Source organism: Branchiostoma belcheri, unplaced genomic scaffold (genome assembly GCF_001625305.1).
Source record: "Branchiostoma belcheri isolate BF01 breed outbred unplaced genomic scaffold, Haploidv18h27 scaffold250, whole genome shotgun sequence".
Lineage (NCBI taxonomy): Eukaryota > Metazoa > Chordata > Leptocardii > Amphioxiformes > Branchiostomatidae > Branchiostoma > Branchiostoma belcheri.
In genome coordinates, this window is record NW_017803855.1 from 198,967 (window position 1) to 221,902 (window position 22,936).

The following is a 22,936-nucleotide window of genomic DNA, read 5'->3' on the forward strand; positions in this document are numbered from 1 at the left end:
TAGATATATGTTACATTACCAGGGGAATTAAGTAACCCCACTTTCTCTTTGCGTTTGTATCTGATATGTTACATTCTATGCATAGTATGTTTTTAAGATCTTTGTAAAATATTGAAAAGCAATTTATTTTATCAAAACATTCGTTCTCTTTATACATGATCCAGGACTTAAATATGGCATACAGGGCTAATGCAATCATGTGATTGCCTCCTTTGTACATTTTCTCAGTTCTTGGTATTCCCATTATGGGAATACAAGTTTCAAAATCAAGGTCAATCTTGACTAATACATTTAAAAGTTTCTTGAACCTTTCCCAGAAGTTGCCCAATCTTATACAGTTGATAAACATGTGTTTTTCATCCTCTACTACTTTACAAATGTGGCACAATGGGGATGGTACTATTTTCCACCTATGTAAATTTTTGTTATTTATTTATAAGGCGGTTATACCAACTATACAGATACAGATACAGCATGAAGTTCTGTGACCTGAATGACCTGAAAGTACTTGTGCCTGAAATGTGTGTGCCATCTGTAAACTCTTTTGTGCTTTTGGAAGGTACTTGGCAGAATGTCCTGTCTTGTATGTTTTTTTGCAGCACAGGGATTAGTAGCAAACACATACACAATGTAGGACGAGTGTGAGTCCACTCTCTAACATCATAAAATAAATAAGGCATCGCAAATTCCTTCATATTTTGCATTTGGATAGAGAATTCTGCATTTGGGTTGCAGAATTCTGCACCTGAATGCAGAATTCTGCGCAGAATTCTGCATCCAAATGCAGAATTCTGCAGAACTGACCTAGTCCCAGGGGACCTACAGTGTATCGATGATACCTACGCAACTTTCAGCGGGTAATATAATAATGCCTTAATGTTAAAGGTCATCCGGAATGAGAGTCAGTCCGGAATTAAAGTGTTGTCTGTTTGTAGTATAATTATGCAGTTTGCACATAGTATATGCACCTATGTGCACTTTGCACATAGCTGTGTGCACTTTGCACATAGTGTGTGCACTATGCACATAGGTGTGTGCACTTTGCACATAGCTGTGTGCACTTTGCACATAGTGTGTGCACTTTGCACATAGGTATGTGCATTTTGCACATAGGTGTGTGCATTTTGCACATGTGTGTGCACTTTGCACATAGGTGTGTGCATTTTGCACATAGGTGTGTGCATTTTGCACATACTGTATGGAGAATTTCTCGTTTTAGTTGGGAATGTGTTATACTTAGTCTACATTGTACTAAGAACATGTAGGTGTATGTGGATTTTTATTTTCTGCATTGACTTTTTACCACCTATGAAGTAAATTTTAATAGTTTCTGAACAGTTTTAGTATGGTCCTTACTTCTCAAAGTCTGTGTGGTGCAGGTAAAATTTGTCTGGTACAGGTAATTTTCAATATCACCTGTATGCAGAAATAAGTATTTCAAGCTGTGCTTGTTCTCTATTTAACCAATTAAGGCCACACCAATTTAATTTGTTGGTTCTCGGATTCGCCTCTTCATTTTTTTCTGATTTGCAAAAAAAAAAAATTCTGGTTCTGAATCAACTGAAAATGCTCATATTTTGCCTCCAACAGTTGAGGAAAGTCCTTTTCCTTCTAGTTCTTACAGTTCCTCCCTCTTTCAATTCATTGTTTAAATTTTAACACAACCTTTTGTGTTGACGTCATGGCTCCTATTTTAACATTTCGGGCTATAATAGGATGCCTAGACCTGTTTTTTTTTTTTCGCCCTGTCGCTTCATATTTTTTCTGAACCAATCCGAGAACCAACAAATTAAATTGGTGTGGCCTAAACACAGGTCATTGACCTAAGAATAAACACAGTGTAAAACAAATAAACTAAAGCTGAACTGAAAAGACAGTGTAGTTGTGTGAAGTTGTTGTTACTGTAGCGTGCTGTTGTGGGGAATGTGGGCTATCCCGGCAGGTGTCTGATGTTTGTTGATGTTTACTCTGCAGGGTAAACAGATGGTACAGCTGATGGACATGTTCTCGCTATCTGAGATGGCGCTACTGTGTGACGTCACAGAGGTAAGGACAGAACTTATACTTTTATATTGTTACGTAAAGACTAAGCTTTAACTTCCAACACTAACAAAGTATTGGGACTTACCCCAAACTTTTGGTTGACTTTGTACCTTGTATACGGTATAGACCCGTCTTTTTTTTTTTTTTACTTCATCAGTCACCTCAAAACAAGGCTCATGGGAGCCACTTACAATGTTTTGGGTTACAGAACAGCCAGAGTGAACAGATGTGTGTTGACCAAAGTTTACTCTTGTCTACTCTTGGAACGTGACGTCAGAGACACGTGACCGTAGTAGCGGGTCATATGTCACAATACTTGTACTTTGTTAGTTAGTGTTGGAAGTTAAAGCTTAGTCTTTATTTCATAATGACTTGTACCAACACAGATGAACTTTCATGCTATTATATTGTTATTATTAGTATAGTAAGTAGTATAAGTAAGTACAGTATGGGCAGGGTGGCAAAACCAAAAAATATTCTGAATCTGAAATAGCATTTACTGCCATTTCTTAGCACATTTTTGTCATCATTTCAAACATGAAGCATTTGAAATGGCCCCAAAACAAGCTATGTTAGGCATCTCTTTTTTTGGTTACCACCCATAAATACAACTAGAACCAGCCTATGATAGTATGATACAAAACAAGCAATCATTTTGCATCAGTGACATCACATTTTGCCTCACAGATATCAGTATGCTATGGGATAGGGTTGATTTCAACTTCCTACGTGTAGAGAATGTACTATTTTGTAAACTTTAAAAGGTATATTTGTAAGGTACGTAGTCTCAATATTATCATGATTTCAGGAAATAGTGGGTTGTTATTATTAATTAATCCACTGTGTCTAGCGCATGGTTTTAGAAGGCAGAGGCCATCCCTCTCCTTCCACTTCCTTTTACCTCCCCAACCAAAGTCAGGTACCCATTTTACACCTGGATGGACTGAGGAAAGTGCCTTTCACAAGGACACAAGGCCCAGCCGTGAATGCTGGGAATCAAACCCACAACCTCTCTGTCTCCTCTCCACTAGCCTAACCACTCGGCGCCACATAAGTACTAAGTACTAGATAATAAGCTCATTGTCATGTTAGTCAAAGGTAGCATCCCTTCTACCAAGTTACACCTGCTGATATACTAATTAACGTCACAGCGACGGTATATCAGACTCCAAACGTTTGTTCCTGATCATACCGTACTGTGATTCGGCGGCTCTTTTTGTGATCCCCCGCCCTGTGCCCATGTGATGGATAAGGGACAGAATAGTTGTGGCAGCCCGTCTCTTTGATGTCAGTTAATTTGGTTAATTGTCATGTCACAGTGGAATATCAGATGCACTTGCACTATCTAATGACTTTTCAGGTCACAGGAACTGGAGTTTTCAGGTGACATTGTCTGCAGACTTTCATACAAAATAATGTTTGATATTACATTTTCTTACATTTGGATATGATTGATAATAGTTTCAGTATCTTTATATAATAAACTTTGCCATAGAATCTACATACTATTACTTTTAATCAAATCATTGCATGGTGATACAAAATGAAATACTTACTGTATCAACATGATTGTACATTTGTACACACATGGTGTGGGCTTATGGAAGAAAAAAAACTAAGAGTAACTGTTGATGCCAAATTTATGTTTAAGGAAAATTGATGATTGACAAAACAGTTACATCCTTGCTTCCCCAATGATGTTTACCCATGATAAGGCCACACCAATTTGATTCGTTGGCTCGCTTTTTTTTTCATAAAAAATATGAAGTGACGGGGCGAAAAAAATAAAAACAGACCAAGGCATCCTATGATAGCCCCAAATGGCCATGAAGTCAACATACCAGGCTAGTTTGTAATTAACACATTGATAGATAGAAAAAATGGAGAGAAGGGACCTCCTTAACTGTTGGGACCAAAAAAATGAGCATTTTGGAGTTGATTCAGAGGTTGAAGTTTTTGGTTTTTTTTGCAAATCGAAGTGGGCAGTTGTGAAGCTTGCTAGAGTCTCCAAAAATTGACTTTAAGAAGGCTGTACAAGCTCAATTTCTCAGTCATCATGATTGGAACAAACTTCAAGTGACTATAATTTGTATGACTTGTACACTTCCGATATTTGTATGTATTTTACGGACTTTTTTTGGTGTGATTTGGTCTTTAAATGCAGCTCGTCAGTTCCACTGATGTTTATCTGGAGACCCTTACAGACTCCAGACGGTCAGGTCGGGACCTTAATGTTGAGACATGGCTGATGCTATCTCCTCACCATTGTTCCCAGATTCCATTTAAATCTACAGCTATTGTCACGCTACAGGTTCTTTTGTTCAGCACCATTTTCCCCCGTGGTGCCACATCTCTGTTAGTATTTCTCATTAGGACTTATGTCAGAATCAAGAAGCTTCTCCATTAATAATACTACATTACAGGGCTGGAAATACTTTTTCTGCATACCTGCACCAGGCAAAGTTACCTGCAGCACTCAAAATTGAGGAAGTATGGATCATACTTATTATAATATGTAAAAATTGTTCAGAAACCATTGCCATTATTTCTTTTATACTCCATTAAAATAACAGTGAATGCAGCAAATAAAAGTTCACAAAGTCATGTACCATTAAACAACACCTACAAATGCAATTTCAGGGAAGCAAAACAAAAAATATTCTGGATGAGAAAATCTGTCTGATATTGACTTTACTGCCATTTATTTACCCCACCATTTCATACTTGAAATAGCCTCAAACCAATATGAGGAGTCCTTTTTGGTACCATCAATAAGAATCAGCCTACATTATACCAAACATGCCATCTATTTTCTGTCAGGAACATCACGTTTTTGCCTCACAGATCAGTATGCTATGGGATAGAGTTAATTAACTTTCTAGACTTACACAGGTAAAAAACGACCAGAGAATTGACAGTTTTACCGCCCTGAAGTTGCTTTAGGTGCCTGTAAATGGTGGCAAGCAGAAAATGAAAGTGCCATATTTCTTCTATTTTTCCTACACGTTTCTGTAGGACCTTTTTTATCAAATGATGCACCCAACCAGCAGATTAGGCCACACTGGCTTAATTTTATGGATGACATCCTCTGAAGACCCACAAACTAGTGCGCGCAGGCGAAAAAAAAATCCAGCCAAAAATAAAAATGCAACTAAACCACAGGAATACAAAGCCAGTATTGTGAATTTGCTTCAGGTACATAGCAAGGTATACGACAAGCTGGGACATGCTGGCTTTTTGCAGAAATTTATGAATCGAAACTGTTTCGAGTTTTTGAGTCGTGGAGCTTTGGTGCCATCGGTGCCATCCTCCAGAGTTTCCACTGTCTCTGTATTGTCGCTAACTACCATGGACTACCCAGGCCTAGAGCCAGACCAGACAAGATCTTTTTTTTTTTTGAGAACAGGCAAAAATCCATAAAATTAAGTTGGTGTGGCCTTATGGGACAAAATGAAATTATATTGTCTATACCCTCACTACCTGTGTATTACTGGTCATTTAACAACTTGAAGTTTCAGGCTGTGTGACTGGAAGCTCCCTTTGAAAACAGTTCCTCTGTCTTGTCATGCCCACTTCATGCTCCACAGTCCCTGCCCTTCCGTTCCTTTGTCTCTGAAGAAGCTCAGACTAGTGTTTAAATGCCACACAGTAATATTTGGGTAACACTATTGAACCAGAAACTAGACTCAGTAGACTAATAGATTATTTTTCTTCTTTCTTTTTGCTATAAAACTAGACAAGTCTATATTGCCCTATATACAGTGTAGTAAAAAACCTGCATATGCAATAGTGTTCACCTGTACATAACGACCACCTGCGCAATGTGCCTACTTTTTGTAGGTCTTCTTGTACAATTTTGATTGTATTTTGAGTTTGATTTGAATGTATTTTGATTCAACTCATTTACTTCAAGAATGCTTCACTGGACTTGAACCCATAGATATGGCAAACTTAATCATAGGCACCTCAGTCAGTGTCAGATTTTGGTCCTAACCATTCTAGCTAAAGAAAAAAAATTCACTCCTGTACGTTGTGACTCTTTCTTTGCGCTCATGTACTGAACCGACAATAAACATTTTATTTCATGACTCCGCTGACTCCAACAGCAAGAGTCCATTCTGGAGATTCTTTCAGGAACAATACATCAAAGGGCGTGCGTGCAGGCCTGGGTTATTGTTGTGTGGACAGTACTGACAGGTCCTGACTGTACCCAGGGTTGTACCCACCAGCGCTCAACAGGGGGTCTCGACCTGTGGCTACCTATCTACCTACAAAACAGCGCTGGGAGGGTGTAATTGAAAAACAGCTTTCCCCACAACTCTTCAAGCAAAGCAGAAAGTTTTTGAGTTAAAAGTCAAGCCTAGAACCAGGAAATATAAAAATGTTCGTGATGTCTAAGTGGAAGAATGTTGTCGTTGGCGAAAAAACTGTTGTTTCGAGCACAAACTTGAAAGTTAAACCGGTAAATTTTGGCAACGATTNTGTTTCGAGTTTTTGAGTCGTGGAGCTTTGGTGCCATCGGTGCCATCCTCCAGAGTTTCCACTGTCTCTGTATTGTCGCTAACTACCATGGACTACCCAGGCCTAGAGCCAGACCAGACAAGATCTTTTTTTTTTTGAGAACAGGCAAAAATCCATAAAATTAAGTTGGTGTGGCCTTATGGGACAAAATGAAATTATATTGTCTATACCCTCACTACCTGTGTATTACTGGTCATTTAACAACTTGAAGTTTCAGGCTGTGTGACTGGAAGTTCCCTTTGAAAACAGTTCCTCTGTCTTGTCATGCCCACTTCATGCTCCACAAGTCCCTCCCTTCTGTTCCTTTGTCTCTGAAGAAGCTCAGACTAGTGTTTAAATGCCACACAGTAAATATTTGGGTAACACTATTGAACCAGAAACTAGACTCAGTAGACTAATAGATTATTTTTCTTCTTTCTTTTTGCTTTAAAACTAGTCTTACTATATTGCCCTAAGAAAAAACAAGTGTTCACTAACATAAAGACCACCTGCCCAATGTGCCTACTTTTTGTAGGTCTCTTCTAAGTTTTTTTCCCCATTGACACAATTATTAAAAACCCTGTCTATATTCACCACCTGTCCACATAGACCAGATTTTGTCAGTCCCAGAGTGGGCTCCTTGTACAAGTTTAACTGTATGTTGAGTTTGATTTGAATGTATTTGATTCAGTTCATTTACTTCAAGAATGCTTCACTGAACTTGAACCCACAGGTATGGCAAACTCATGATATACTGCAAAATCATAGACTTTGGTCCTAACATTTCTAGCTAAGGCTACACCAATTTAATTTGTTGTTTCTCGGATTCGCCCTGTCCATTTTTTTCTGATTTGCAAAAAAAAATGTTTTTTTCAGGTTCTAAATCAACTGCAAAATGCTCAATGAAATATATTTTGGCCTCAATGGTTGAAGAAAGTCCTTTTCTTCCTAGTTGTTAAAGTTTTCAATGTAACAATGTAACTTTGTTTCATTAAAAGTTCAAAATCTATTGTTTTAATCATAAACCAGCCTGGATATGTTCACTTCATGGCTCATATCGTAACAATTCTGGCTATCATGGGGTGCCTTGGCCTGTTTATTTTTTCCCTGTGGCGTCATATTTTTTCTGAAAAAATCGGAGAAGCAACAAATTAAATTGGTGTGGCCTAAATCACAAAAAACATTCACTCCTGTACGTTGTGACTCTTTCTTTGCACTCGTGCACGGAACCGACAATAAACATTTTATTTCATTACTCAGCTGACTCCAACAGTAAGAGTCCATTCTGGAGATTCTTTCTGGAACAATACATCAAAGGGCGTGCGTGCAGACCTGGGTTATTGTTGTGTGGACAGTACTGACAGGTCCTGACTGTACCCAGGGTTGTACCCAGCAGCGCTCAACAGGGGGTCTCGACCTGTGGCTACCTATCTACCTACAAAACAGCGCTGGGAGGGTGTAATTGAAAAACAGCTTTCCCCACAACTCTTCAAGCAAAGCAGAAAGTTTTTGAGTTAAAAGTCAAGCCTAGAACCAGGAAATATAAAAATGTTCGTGATGTTTAAGTGGAAGAATGTTGTCGTGGGCGAAAAAACTGTTGTTTCGAGCACAAACTTGAAAGTTAAACCGGTAAATTTTGGCAACGATTATTATGGAAGACGTACGTCAAGGGCTTGAAATTAGATATTTTTTCAGGGCGTGCCGCGTATCCGGCTGTCAGTACCAGCACGGATTCAATCTATCACGAGTCGTGCTGACAAAGGGTCTGTTCATTTTGAATCTCAGCTGCTTTTAAACCCTGTAGCAAACCGTGGCCTTCAAGACTCTTGCCTTGTCTTTATTCAATTTTCCCACGTCGTAACACGATTTGAGAAGACAGACAACTTTTGATATAATTTCAATTGAACCTCCTTGCTGATGATATAGATACTGAATACAAGTTGCAATACAAACTGCTATAGTGTGATACAAAATGAGTACTGTATTTGGGCCATATCACAAAGCCAGTAACAGGCATGTAAAAGGCATATATCTCTTTGATGTAATCTCAAAAACCAACTTTGTAAACCCCAAATTTAAGCTGTGATAGAGCAGGCTGGTTAGTAAATTAAGGTAGTTAAAACGCAGACAAAAACAGTGCTTATACTAGTAACATCGCCAATCTTTTTGAACGTTCAATGGTAAAGGTCACTCAATTCTAGAATCTATGTGACAAATTAATTCTAATCATAGAGACACTGACAGAGACAGTATACATGTAGTTATATAATATATGAAACCTTGCTGCTTTCATTGGTGGTAAAAATTATCCCTGTTTGGACAATGCAGAACTGCTAGAGCACGGTTTGTTTCTAGTTGTACTTGTAAATGACTAATAAACTGGTGGACGTACCAACCACTAAGTATCTGATACCAGCCCAGAAAAGAACAAGAAACAGTCATGCCTTCAAATATCAGAGTTATCAACAAGGAATTGAGGTAGCCAAAAACTCGTATTTCCCCAGAACTATTGTAGACTGGAACTCGTTGCCACCAAGCACAGTAGGGGCATCATCACTAGAAAGCTTTAAACAATTCCTGCAATTACATGTGCAAAGATCGAGTGTAACAAGTCGTTTGTTGTGATATAGCTAGCTGCCGCCGCGCCGCATGCCTGTGAAGCTGGTGTGTTACGCTGAAGGGCAGTTATACTGGCTAACCCATACAGATACAGATACTTCTTGTATGCCGGTTAAGTAAGCCATGGAAACAATTTTAAGGGAGGTGAAAAAACAGGGCTAGTGAAAAATGAACAATATCTCGTGGCTAATTGTTGGACAGATTTCAGTACATTTTCCTCAGTGCTAAAGGTAATATCGCATCTACAAGACTAACATCTAACATTATCCGTCCAAGATACAGTTATTGGCTGTATAAATCACAAGTTACAGCAGGCCCAGTCGTTTTACAAATCATCCCCATTGTGATTTTGTGGGAGCTCATTATGAGCGTGTTTATGGCAAGGTGTGAACGGAAGCAACCCTCTGACCTACACATGTACGAATGTGGAGAAAAGGACAACGTATATAAATCATTTCTGCACCTGGCTGACATATAAGGGAATACTACTAAGTCTCCACTACTTTACATGGTGTAAGTTTGTGTGGAATAGAACTTACCCGTATTGGCTGTAGGTAAGACTGTCAGAAGGCAGGACTGGTAATAAAACTGTAGTCTCCCTGCAGGGCAGGCTCACACTGGTGAGTAGTCGGTGTCGCCCCTTCTGTTCTCGCCGCGGCTCACACCAGACTGCCTCCGCCGGTCGTGGCTGGGTGTATATGTAGTAAATTGCTCACATGGCCTGCAGAAATAGTTCCGCTGTCTCTGATATGGCGGCGATCATCCGACAAGCCCCCGGGCAATTCTTTACACCCGAGCGAGTTTTGGTAAACTCCTGAGCGGAGGCTAAGTCGGAGTCAAAAGCGGTGACTCCCAACCAGACATATCTCACATGCCTCACATCGGGAAGTGTCCCTTCCGAGCTCAAGGTGTAAGTCAGGACGTGCTTCCCCAAACTCTCGCCAGGACTTTTGTCATTAACGGCGGATCAGACATTTCAGCACGTTATAATTAAAGTAATCTCGGGCAATTAGTGACAATTATGGAGCTTTGGATAATAGTTTTTCTTTTGTGAGTTTGCCGCCAGTCCACACGACTAGACCCGGCCCATAACTATCCCTGCCCTACAACATGTATGAAGTCCTCTACAGGAGCAGTCTTGCAATTTGATACACCTTCACCTGGTGGCTAGGAGAGTTCTCTGTCCTGAGTTGTCCTGTAGCATGCCCGTAGCAAGGATTTTGAATGGGGGTTCTTCCCACTGCTTGAGGGACCAGCGAAATTTTGAAAAATGAACCTTCTGAAATGGCATTTCCTATGTTTTTTAGAGGATTTCAAAGAAAAAATTAGAGATAACTTTTTTCAATGACAAAGTGAGCCGTTTTCCTACAATTCCTGCCTCGCTGGTGACACGAATCAGTCCATCTTTTGAAGAAAAATCTTGCACCTTTAGATAAAAAGTGGACCAAAAAGTGGACCTTTGAGCCTTGTGGGGGGGTTCTTCCAAAAATTTGTCTATGAAGATACAAAAAGAGATCAACTTGATCTACCAGCAAAATTTGCTGCTACGTCCTGCCCCCTAACCAAAACTGGTTCCGGACCCCTAGGATTTTCGTTCGGCGCTTATCAAACAAAATTGAGATGGCAGAAAATAATTTCAGGTTGGCTAGAACACAGTCCTGTTAGCCTCGCTTTATTTCATAAACAGTCTAAGCGGACATAGTGTTGACAGAGTTGGTGTAGGGAAGAATAAGAAAAATGCCCTGGGATGACACTTGTAGATGAGATGGACTGATAAAGTTGGTGCATGTTGTCAGGTATTCAAGGCTTTAGGAGGGTCTGCATGGGGGGGTCCTGGCAACGGTTAACGGTAAATTCAGCAGGGCCGATAACGCTTAACGGTAAATTCAGGACGGTCGGCAACGCTAAACGATAAATTGACAGGCTTTTTTTCGAGCTGCACTGGATTTGGTATCTCGCTTTGTGAGAAAAGCTGATCACTGACAAAATTACGTATACCTTACATGTAAAGAAGAACGCATTAAAGGTATGTGTTCTCTGTGTTTCCCAGCTGCGACGTTGGCCAAGGCTCTACCCAGCTTGACTTTTTTCCATCCGCCCAGTTTTACCGATGGATTGATGCTCGCAATCTAAGGGGGCCGGGAGGTGCTCCCCAGGAAATTTAGGATTTTTAAGCCTTCAAAAACGCAATTTCCCGCATTTTAAGAGGCAGATCATGGTGTTGAAAGTGTTTGACGGTCCTTCTGATGTTTTCATATTTTTACTCAAGATTTTAGGTTGACAGATTCGTAAAAAAAAATTTGTAACGCTCCGCAAACTTCCGGTAATTGGCGGAAAACTGGTGCTGGCTAGAGCCGAAGGGGACCGAGCGCAGGAGCGCGAGTCGAGCGCCAAAGGCGAGAGCAATGAAGGGGGGGTCCGGCATTCTCCCCCGGGAAATTTTGTATTTTTAAACCTTCAATGACGCATTTTCCTGCACTTTGAAAGGCAAAATTGGGTGTAACGAAGAATTATTCATTAATGCTTAACGCTGAATTTAGGATGACAAATAACGTTTTATGTAGAATTAAAACGACCAATAACGCTTCACGATGAATATTCTGATAACGCTTAACGTTGAATTAGAACAGTCTGGCAACGATTAACGGTAAATTGAAATAGCCCATAAGGTCACACCAATTTAATTTCTTGGTTAACGGATTCGCCCGCTTCATTTTTTTGTGATTTGCAAATAAAAATAAAAATTCAGAATCAGCTGCAAAATGCTCATATTTTGCCCTGAACAGTTGAAAACAGTCCTTTTCATCCTAGTTGTTACAGTTATTCCATCTTTCAATGCAATGGTATCATTAAAAGTTCAAAATTAATTGTTTAGATTTTGAACCAGCCTGGTGTGTTGACTTCATGGCTCCTATCGTACCATTTTGGGCCATAATAGGATGCCTAGGCCTGTTTTTATTTTTAATTTTTTTTCGCCCGCCCGCTCCATTATTTTTCTAGAAAAATCCGTTAACCAAGAAATTAAATTGGTGTGGCCTAACGGTTAACGAAAAAGGGCATGCAGGCCCTCCTTTAGACGTCATCAAAACTTGATCAGTCATACCATCAGTTTCTTCGGTAGTGACAAGCAAAAATTCACTCTAACTTGTTTAGCAACTTGCTAGGAGAAAACATAACCACACCACTTACAAGCATGTCATGTATATCTTTTCAGTAAAGTCTTGTGTAAATAAGGTCACATGTAACTCTTGCGAGATCACCTTGTGAGTGATTGGTCATTAATAATCCTGATCAAGGCTACAGTGGTCGCTGAAAATTTGATCTCTCTGTAAACTGTGTGTTGGAATAAAGTTCAACATTTTACTATGAATACAAATTTGTTTATTTCTCGGTTATTTGTTTATTTCTAAGGATGAACTGATCAGAACTGAACTCGTTTATTGATATTGTTAATGAATGAATGAAGACCTTTATATTATAACCTGTATATGCCCACTGGGTTAAGTACAGGTCACAACAAAAGAAAAGTTTACAGATACATGGCTGTATAGTACATGGTCAAGCTAGCTCAGTCATATACTGGTTATAAAACTTTAAAGTTTAACTTAACAACTTACAGTAAGGCCATGTTGATTTGATTATATGGATGACATCCGCGCGCGCATGAATTTTCGGCCGTTTCCAAAAAAAAAAAAAGTTTTCAACCATACTGTAAATCGTGCAAAACAGTTGCTAAATGAGCAAAAATATACCATAAGTTGTAAGGAAAACATTTAGAAACGATACCAATGTCGTAGAATGCCAAAATCAAAGGAAAAAAGACAAAAATGTAAAGAAATGAATTCAAAGAGTAGATTATTCGCCAATAATAACATATTCTGTGCCATTTGTTCAACCTTCATGACCATGTAGATTTCATAGTGAAAGCAACTTTTTTTTTTGCAAAACTTTTTTTTTATTCGCACGCGCGCATCAGTTTTGGGGTTCCCAGAGGATGTCATCCATATAATCAAATCAACATGGCCTAATTTTAAAAGTTGGAAACACAGCTGTCAGCAATATACATTGTATGTTAAACTTTACCTTCTCAGACTGATACAAACTCAGTTTGCCTCATGTGGGCTGTTTTAGCACCAGCCATAATTGTCAAAAATCAGAGATTGTACAAAATATTTAAAAGTGGGAGTAAATTACAATCACAAAAGATTTTTTCAACATTTTTCAATGAATTTTTCAATGCAGTCTTGGTGGAAAAAATTTTACATAATGCCCCTATAATGTATGATAGAACAATTTACCTTGCTACATTGTTATTTTGTTTATTAGTTAAGTCATCAATCAATAATATTGATAGCAAGTCCTGTTTGCTTTGCGTGTGGGCTGCCACGCTTTCCTGTATAGTCAACTTGCTGGTAAATTTCAGGCATTCACTCTACCAGAGATAATTATTTATATCCGCCTTCTCACATCCTTATGCTGTGTTGTCAATCAAATAAGTTTTTTTGTCTTCAAATTTTAGATCCAACCGATGAAGGTTAGACCTCCAGGTAATGAGATACACAAGAAAAGAGCAGGCCTCGAAATTAACTTTTTTTATACTATTGTCCCAGAATTGTCCCAAACATAGATTTCAATTGTCCCGAACTGAAGATGGACTGTCCCAGCCTGCTTTTCAGGAAATAAGTTTATGACAACAATAAGAAAACAACAAGTGAATTTGTACAACTTGAAGTCCACTTTATTAGTATATGTAGGGAAATACATGATAATATCATGGGCATGGCACCGTCCCTGATATTTGGAATCCCTGATTGGGCAAATTTAAATGTTTGTCAGAGTATTATGGGCTGCCGGCAGTCTGCAGCAGGATGGATGGATCGCGTTCCTAAATGACGTGGACGGTCTGAGAATTTTCCAATTGCCCTGAAATTGTCCCGAAACATAATTTGAATTGTCCCAAGCTGAAAATTTAGTGTCATTTGACACTGGGACAATGTTAATTTCGAGCCCTGAAAGAGTGGTTGAAACAACACTGGATAGATTTTGAAAATGAAAATCTTTCAAGTAGCAAACTACTTTTTGTCAAAACATTATGAAAGGATATGTAAATGAGATGAAGACGAATTTTAGACAGTCCAAAAAAAATAATAAAACCAAGCTGGATATGAGGGAATATGTCTGATATTGACTGCATGTACTATCTCTTGGCACATTTTTATAGCCTGATTTGATTTTCATAATAAAGCATTTGAATGAGTTCAGAAATAACCTAGGTGAGGAGTCCTTTTATTTTTCTGGACTACTATCAGTTACTGTTAGAACCAGCGTACAATGAGAGACAATGAGCAATATCGCATTTTTGCCTTACACATACATGTATCAGTATGGTATCATAGGATACTATTAAGGGGATTCAACTGACTAAATTTTAAAAGAATGGCCAGAAAATTGACTGCAAATCTTTAAGTAAGGCTAATAAGTCCCATCTTTTCTTGTTCTTTGAAACTTTGTAATTTTTTCTACAGTAAAGGCTACACCAATTTAATTTCTTGGTTAACGGATTTTTGTAGAAAAATAATTGAGCGGGCGGGCGAAAAAAAAAAATAAAAATAAAAACAGGCCTAGGCATCCTATTAGGCCACACCGATTTGATTTTATGGATGACATCCTCTGAAGACCCCCAAACTAGTGCGCGCGGGCGAAAAAAAAATACCGGCCAAAAATAAAAATGCTACAAAACCACAGGAATACAAACCTGGTATTGTGAATTTGGCGCATTACATAGCGACGTATACGATAGGCCGACACATGCTGGATTTTTGCGGAATATATGAATTTCATTTCATTTATTTCGAAACCTTTTAGCCCCGAAGGGCTAATCTTCCAAGGCTCAAACAATTACATAATTACACAATTACAACATAGTAGAAACATTTAAAAATACATACATACATACATGTACACCACATCAACAATAAATACACATAGATATTAACAATTTAAAAGCAGCGAGCAAGGGTCAAGGATCAGGTGACACTACTACTGTTTGAAACGGCTTTCTTAAAACTGATAACATCGCACAGTGTCTTAACGTCAGATGGTAGATCGTTCCAGAGCATGACTGCACGATACAGGAATGAGCGTTTTCTGCTATTGGACTTAGGTATTGGTAATCTAAAGTTATGTGCGGAAGATCTGGTATTATGACTGTGAGATGCATGAACAGGCAAAAGGGAGTTGTAAATATTTTGTGGTTCGTGACTCGTGAGGATCTTAAAGAACATGACCAAAGTGCTTACCGACACTGCTGACGTATGTACTGAGTTCTTGAGTCTTGGAGCTTCGGTAGCCTGGCTGCCGTCAACCAGAGTTATCACCACCATGCACTACCCAGGCCTGAAGCCAGGCCAGAGCCTCGGAATACGTGATTTTTTTTTTTTTTTTTGAGATCGGGCGAAAATCAATGCGCGCGGGGATGTCATCCATAAAATTAAATCGGTGTGGCCTTATGGCCCAAAATGGTACGATAGGAGCCATGAAGTCAACACAACAGGCTGGTTCAAAATTTAAACAATGAATTTTGAACTTTTAATGATACCATTGCATTGAAAGAGGGAATAACTAACAACTAGGAAGGACTGTTTTCAACTGTTCAGGGCAAAATATGAGCATTTTGCAGTTGATTCTGAATTTTTATTTTTATTTGCAAATCAGAAAAAAATGAAGCAGGCGAATCCGTTAAGCAAGAAATTAAATTGGTGTGGCCTAATGTATAGTTTTGTAACTTTTATCACAAACCTAATACAGGTCCACCTTACAATGGAGAAGAAGTCTTCCATTGTTGAGGTGCTGTTTTAACATGTCGGGAGGGTGCACGTGGTTAAGTGTTGCCGTTATCTGGTCAGCAGATATCTGCATTACTAGTGCTAGTCTGCCGAGTGTACCCAAAGTGTGTGGTCTTGTTTTGTCATCACAAAGTTATTGATAGTTCCTGATATGCCATGATACATCCTTGGACACCCCTAAACTAATCGTATGAGGGGAAAAAGTCAGGCTGAAATAAAAGTCACGAAAGCCACCATGAAATCATCAGGAAAGTTGTGCAAATGACTGAACACATAGAGTCATGGTATACCAAACATTACAATAAATTCTTTAATTTTGTTCTTTTATATCTTCTTTATTAGTAGAATGGTTTATTATGACATCAACTTTATTACAACAGTTGCAGCCAGAAGGCTGAATTGATGAAGCGATGTTACAGAAATTCTTTGACTTTTTCTTTGAGTTTTGCAGACTTGGTGGTGCATGAAGTTGGTAGATCAAGCCCTGCTTCCCATCCTCTGGCATCTTAATGTTTTCATTTCATCGTCTTTGTATCATCTTTCAAGTACCCAAAGAAACCATGTAGAAACTGCTGAGGCCTAGGAAAAAATGTTGCATTTCCTGTATCAGTCCTGAAAAAAATAGCATTTATTTGGTACATGAAGGTAGGGATTATTTTTTTTAGACTTCAGTGGTATCTATATAGGGGTCCAACTTATACAATTACTGTTCAACAAAGTAAAACTTGCATGTTGAGGACGCTTTTATTTTCAATGTCAATGTTAGAAAACCAATTGTACAACGTTTTAGCACTCAGGTGTCAGATCATGGAGCTAGAAAAAGTTGATCAGGTTGTCCCTTGCAGGGTTCCAGTCCTTAAAAAAGTTTAGGGTCAGCAGGTTTTTCTAGGGTCGGTCAGGAAACAGGAAACACAACATTTTGTTTCGTAGGCCTGATTCAGAAATGCTTTTTGATGGCCAGATGAACATTGGACAAATTTTACAAAGTTTTCATTGTATTTTGTGAGCCATTAGTCCCTTCAAGAAAGGTATAAGCAGCCTGAAGTGTCGTAAAAACATGAGACAAATTTTCAACTTGGGGAACTAAAATGTAGTAAAAATTTGTTGACCGAGTTAATTTCAAGAGAGAAACTCAGAAGCTTTTTGAGGCGGAAGGAAAAATGTTATAAAAAAGAATATTCTTATGATTATGATACTATTAGGTCTTGTCTGAAATTCTTTGTAAAGAATTATTTAAAAAATTAAAGCTTGCTTGCCCATTGGGCCTTATATAATAAAACTGATTATGCCTTACATAAATTATGATTTTATATAACTTTTCCATAACAAGAATTATCCTGAACATAAGGAAGTGTGTCATGTAAAACTGAATCAGATTGTGTGTTTTCTAACACTAACAGGTGTAGATCCTCATTGTTTTATAAATCCTATAATTGCCCTGCCCTATCGTTAACTGTAGTAGACACACCTTTATGACTGTTTGCCTGCCAGCCTGGCTAGTCCCGGCATGTTAGCCTGGCTCCACAGTGGGCAGACATGCTGTAATTACTGCACACAACCTTGTCTGTACAACACATTATCCTGTCAGGGACGGCCCACCTACACAACATGACACTAACCAGGACTACTGGCTCCAACCTGAACGGAACACACGTTTAGTTTGCAGGGCTCGAAATACTTTTATCTGCATACCTGCACTGGTGCACGTTACAGTGTGGAAAATTACCTGCACCAGACAAGTTTTACCTGAACCACTCAGAATTTAGGAAGTGGCCAGAGTCATTGGATCATACCACAAGCTGCCATTATTTCGTCTATACATGCCCGTAGCCAGGGGGAGGCTCAAAGGTCCACTTTTTGGTCCACTTTTTATGTAAAGGTCCAAGATTTTTCTTGAAAAGATGGACTGGAATCGTAGAAAAACTGCTCCCTTTGTCATTGAATAAAAATTTATCTCTGATGTTTTCTTGGAAATCCTCTCAAAAATGCACAAAATGCCATTTTAGAAGGTTCATTTTTCAAAATTTTCCAGGGGAGCATGCCCCCGCACCCCCCTAGGAACCTCGCCCCTTCGGCGCTCGAGGTCCCCTCAAGCAGTGGGAAGAACCCCCCATTCAAAATCCTGGCTACGGGCACTAAAAATCCACATAGTACATTAATGTAAATAGACTCAGTACATGTATACAGTATATTATTAGGAACAGTGCAGGTTAGGTACAGGTAGACATCAGAAATACCTGCATAGCTCCAATTTTACCTGCACTAACCTGCATATACCCAGTACATGGACCAGTACAGGTTAGGTGCAGGTAGACATCAGAAATACCAGCACAGCTCCAATTTTACCTGCACTAACCTGCATATACCCAGTACATGGACCAGTGCAGGTTAGGTGCAGGTAGACATCAGAAATACCTGCACAGCTTCAATTTTACCTGCACTAACCTGCACATGCAGGTTGTATTTCGAGCCCTAGTCTAGTATGTTTTAATTTCAGTATCTGCCCAATTACGGTACATACATGAAGATGGTGTGATAGCACAGGGGATTTGGACAAGATTTGGACACTGATAGCATCTCAGAAATAAGTATGCTGGTGTGATTTTGCTTACTTAATGTGTGTTTCGAGGCGGAGAATGTATTTGAGAGATTGAATCGAAATGTGAACAATGTTTTGATTGACAGTGAGATACCATTCAGACTGGTGACTGGTACATGGAGTCTAGACAGGTTTTTGGAGGTACTAATGGTAGACGAACCATTTCTGACTGAAGGCAGAAATTCTACAAGTCTGGGCTTGAAATACTTTTTTCTGCATACCTGCACTGATGCAGGTAACACTGGTATTATCTGCACCAAAAAGTTTACCTGTACCACTCAGAAGTATGGGAACTAAAAACTGTTCAGAAACCATTGGGCATGGTGACAGTAAATGTAGTAAATAAAAATCCAAATACACCTATTATTTTTTGTGTATAAACAGTACATGGACCAGTGCAGGTTAGGAGCAGGTACAATGTAGACTTCAGAAATACCTGCCCATGCTACCGGTAGCTCCAATATTACCTGCATATACATGTAGGTACATATACACCCTGTATTTTGAGCCCTGCCTGTATATGGGAGGTTCAACTGACTGATTATTCCAACTCAGAGTAATATTTTTATGTAGAGTGGTATGCTGGACCAAATCAGAACCCGGCCGAACATTTTGGTAGAGGTTTTAACCAACAAAAAAACAAATTACAAAAAAAAAAAACACGCCGAAACGTGATTCTGTACATATTGGACTTCAAAAAAAAAAGAACTAGCATTCGCTGTCACATTCCCCTTTTTGTTCTAAAATGCCTAAGGCCTGCCATGGAAAATTTGTTCTGGAAAATGATGAAAACATGATCAAGTGTCTGCGTCTGTGGAATCGATATGACCAGATCTTTCTGTGGCAAAGTCATAGCCAACTGGCAAGCTGAGTATCCCATAGGCAAGACTCTGAAATGATTCCCCCGTCTCCTTGTCTGTTAAGCCCCCGCCGGGCGGTTCACAACCCGCTGTGCGTGCTTTTTGTCCGCACATTTTTTTTGAGGCCACATCGTTTCTGAAAACGCACGTCACTCGCACGGTTGCGCAAGGTGTAAGAGTGTGGTCTGCACGCCACGTCTGGCCGTGCAATCTCTGTGTGATTGCCACTTAACCGTAAGGGGCACGCGCGTCTCCCGTACTCACACATACAGGGGTGAATGCGCAGATGGCATGCAGAAAAAGTTTTTCATGCACTTAATGTTCTATGGTGTGTCTGCGTGCTCCAAAATCCGTAGGATTCCGTACGGAGGTGGTACTCACCACGCACGGATGCCCTACATTTGCCCACGTTTTTGCACGTAGACAGCACGCAGAAGCACGTACGGCGGGTTGTGACCAATGCTTTAATGAGCTTGTCCAATGTGTTCTGCCACCGTTTCTTCACTGGGGCTAGTTAGCTGGTGTCTTGACTGTTTGTTACTGTCTTGCCAGGTAATGGTTACGATTTTGCCACCGAAAAATCTGCTTGGAGGTCATTATATACTAGGTGGTCATTATAGGCAGGATTCTTATTTGTGGACTGTTAATTTTGTGTAATTCAGTTACAGTATAACTACGCTTTTAATATTGTACCCTAAGTTAATGTTTTTAGTATGAATATCAACTGTTGTTAATGGAACCCCCACGCAATTCAGTCTGTGACTGCCATGTGGGAACCATTGTTAGGAGTTTTACATGAAACAAATAAACCAGTATTATTCTTAATGCTAGTGTCTATGGAAAGAAATTGTGAATTCGTAAGGGGTCACCACTAAAAAGTGGGTTGGCCAGGTGGTCCCTATCTGATATGACCCTATCAATAGCTAGATCATAGGTGGTCCTTATGTAGAGGTGGTCACTAAGTACAGGTTTGACTGTATATCAATTGCCAGGTGGTCTTTATGTAGAGGTGGTCACTTGTACAGGTTTGACTGTATATCAATGGCCAGGTGGTCTTTATATAGAGGTGGTCACTTGTACAGGTTTGACTATATCAATATCCAGGACCTGGTGGTCCTTATATCTAAATATAGTAGAGGTGGTCACTTTACAGGTTTGATTACATCAATGGCCAGTGTATCAATGACCTGGTGGTCCTTGTGTAGAGGTGGTCACTTATGGTTTGACTGTATATCAATGGCCAGGTGGTCCTAATGTAGAGGTAGTCACTTGTACCAGGTTTAATTATTACAGTTAGGCCACACCAATTTAATTTGTTGGTTCTCGGATTCGCCTCTTCGTTTTTTTCTGATTTGCAAAAAAAAAAATGATTCTGGATCTGAATCAACTGAAAAGTGCTCATGTTTTGCCCCCAACAATTGAGGAAAGTCCTTTTCTTCCTAGTTGTTACAGTTTTCCCATCTATCATTGCAGTGGTTTGATTAAAGGTTCAAAATTCAATGTTTAAATTTTAACCCAGCTTTTGTGTTGACTTCATGGCTCATTTCGTAGCATTTAAGCCTATAATAGTATGCCTAGACCTGTTTTTGTTTTTATTTTTTTCGCCCTGTCGCTTCATATTTTTTCTGATTGGTGTGGCCTTACTGTAGTAAAACAGAACAGTTGAATTTACTTTTAACCCTGCTCAAAGCTTTAAAAATATTTACTTGTTGACCTTGAGCTGACCTTCAGGAGAAGTCCCAATGTCTGACATGAGTTACGCTAAGTTAAACCTGCTCACACCTGTGTCTAACACACTCACACCTGTGGGCACCTCCCTCCTGCTGACAAATTAGTGCCTTCCGGAACCTTGCCACCTCACAAGTTACGACTGGTCAGAATAAAGGCAGCACTTGTTCTTGTGAAGCCACCCAGTTAATCGTATCATCCCTGTACAGAGGTGTTTTTGTTTAAGGCTGACAGTTTTCTCTCTGTGATACCAGACTGATGATGTACATATAGAATACAACACGGGGTATTTCGTATCGCCTGTGGTATCGACCTGACTTGCGGGAGGGCCGGGACCAAGGGTGATGCGGAATACCTCGTGTTGTATTTCATTTATGTCCCAAGAAAACGGGCCTTTCAATGCAAAATGAGCCCAAGTTAGGTGTCCCTAAACTAAAAAATGCAACAACATCAATTCCAACGTCCGAATTCTGTATTCAAATTTTCGAAAGCGGCGCACGCGGTTAGGGCAAAATGCGTTCGAATCGTTCTATGGAAGCCATGGAAGCCCGGGCCGTACCGTAAAGTACGGCCCGGTCTGGAACCCGTTATCAAACGTTATCGCGGCCCGGGTATGATATGAATTGTACTAGGCAGAAACTGGAGTCCAGAATTGTGTTCTGCAAAATTTTATGACTGGTCAGATTAAACTTCAGGGTAATGCTTGTTCTTGTGAAGCCACCCAGTGAATTGTGTGATCCCTATACAGAGGACAGTCATTTTGTAAATGACAAAGTATCGGTATCTGTACCGTATAACCGCCCTTTGGCGTAACACACCAGCTTTGCAGGCACACAGCGCGGCGGCAGCTGGCTACATTACACTCATCATCATAGCTTACATTACACTGATCGACTTGTTACACCTAACCCTTGAACATCTAACTCTAGACATTGTTTAAAGCTATCTACATTTGTACATGTAATGACAATGCCCCAACTGTACATGGTGACAGTGAGTTCCACTCTGCAATCTGAGTTCTAGGAAAGAATGAATTCTTGAACACCTCAATCCTTGGTTGATAACTCTGGTACTTGAATGCATGGCTATTTCTTGTTCTCTTCTGGGCTGGTATTAGGTACTTAGTGATTGGGACGTCCACCAGTTTATTAGTCAATTTTTTGTACATCATGCATAGTCTGGACATTTTTCTTCAGATCTGTCTTCCAGTGACACCCACTGTAGGTTTCTCTTCATTTCCGTGACACTAGCACCTCTTTCATAGTTGTTCATACAGAATCTTGCAGTTTAATTCAGCTTGATTGAAGTACAACTGAAAAATCAAGCAGGAGTTTGGAACTGTACTACAACATTATCTGACTGGTCAGGATAAACTTTAGGTATTGTATTATGCCTGTTCTTGTGAAGCCACCCAGTTACTCGTCCCTGTACATATTTGTTTGTATTTTAGGCTGACAATATTGCTGTACAGCTCTCTTTCTGTGATACCAGATGATATTATGTAGTAGCATGCGTTACGAGTCCAGCCTCTGGACCAAGAGGTTGGGAGTTTGAATCCCGGCTATTGTCGCTAATTAGTCATCATCATCAGTCAGCTGCTATGCATGCAGGTGAATTCAAGATTCCTTCCCCATAGCTTAGTTACTGTAGTGCATGCAGTTTACATGGCTTTTTTAACTACTAATTCATGGCTTTTACATAGTTTTAAACCCATTTATCATGGCTTTCAATCGCAATGTAAA

At 39.6% G+C, this 22,936-nt stretch overlaps 2 protein-coding genes across 2 annotated transcripts in view; one reads left to right on the forward strand and one right to left on the reverse strand.

Moving 5' to 3' along the window:
- LOC109471636 (zinc finger protein 888-like) overlaps positions 1-9,840 on the reverse strand; it is a 53,442-nt gene extending 43,602 nt beyond the window's left edge. The window contains exon 1 of the mRNA XM_019770974.1: positions 9,702-9,840. The gene's annotated coding sequence lies outside the window, so the exon portion shown is untranslated. The remainder of the gene's footprint in view (positions 1-9,701) is intronic.
- Positions 1-22,936, forward strand: part of LOC109471635 (5'-nucleotidase domain-containing protein 3-like) — a 71,581-nt gene that overhangs the window by 20,073 nt on the left and 28,572 nt on the right. Inside the window, exon 5 of the mRNA XM_019770973.1 lies at positions 1,975-2,046. Coding sequence (XP_019626532.1) covers positions 1,975-2,046 — 72 coding nt within the window. The remainder of the gene's footprint in view (positions 1-1,974; positions 2,047-22,936) is intronic.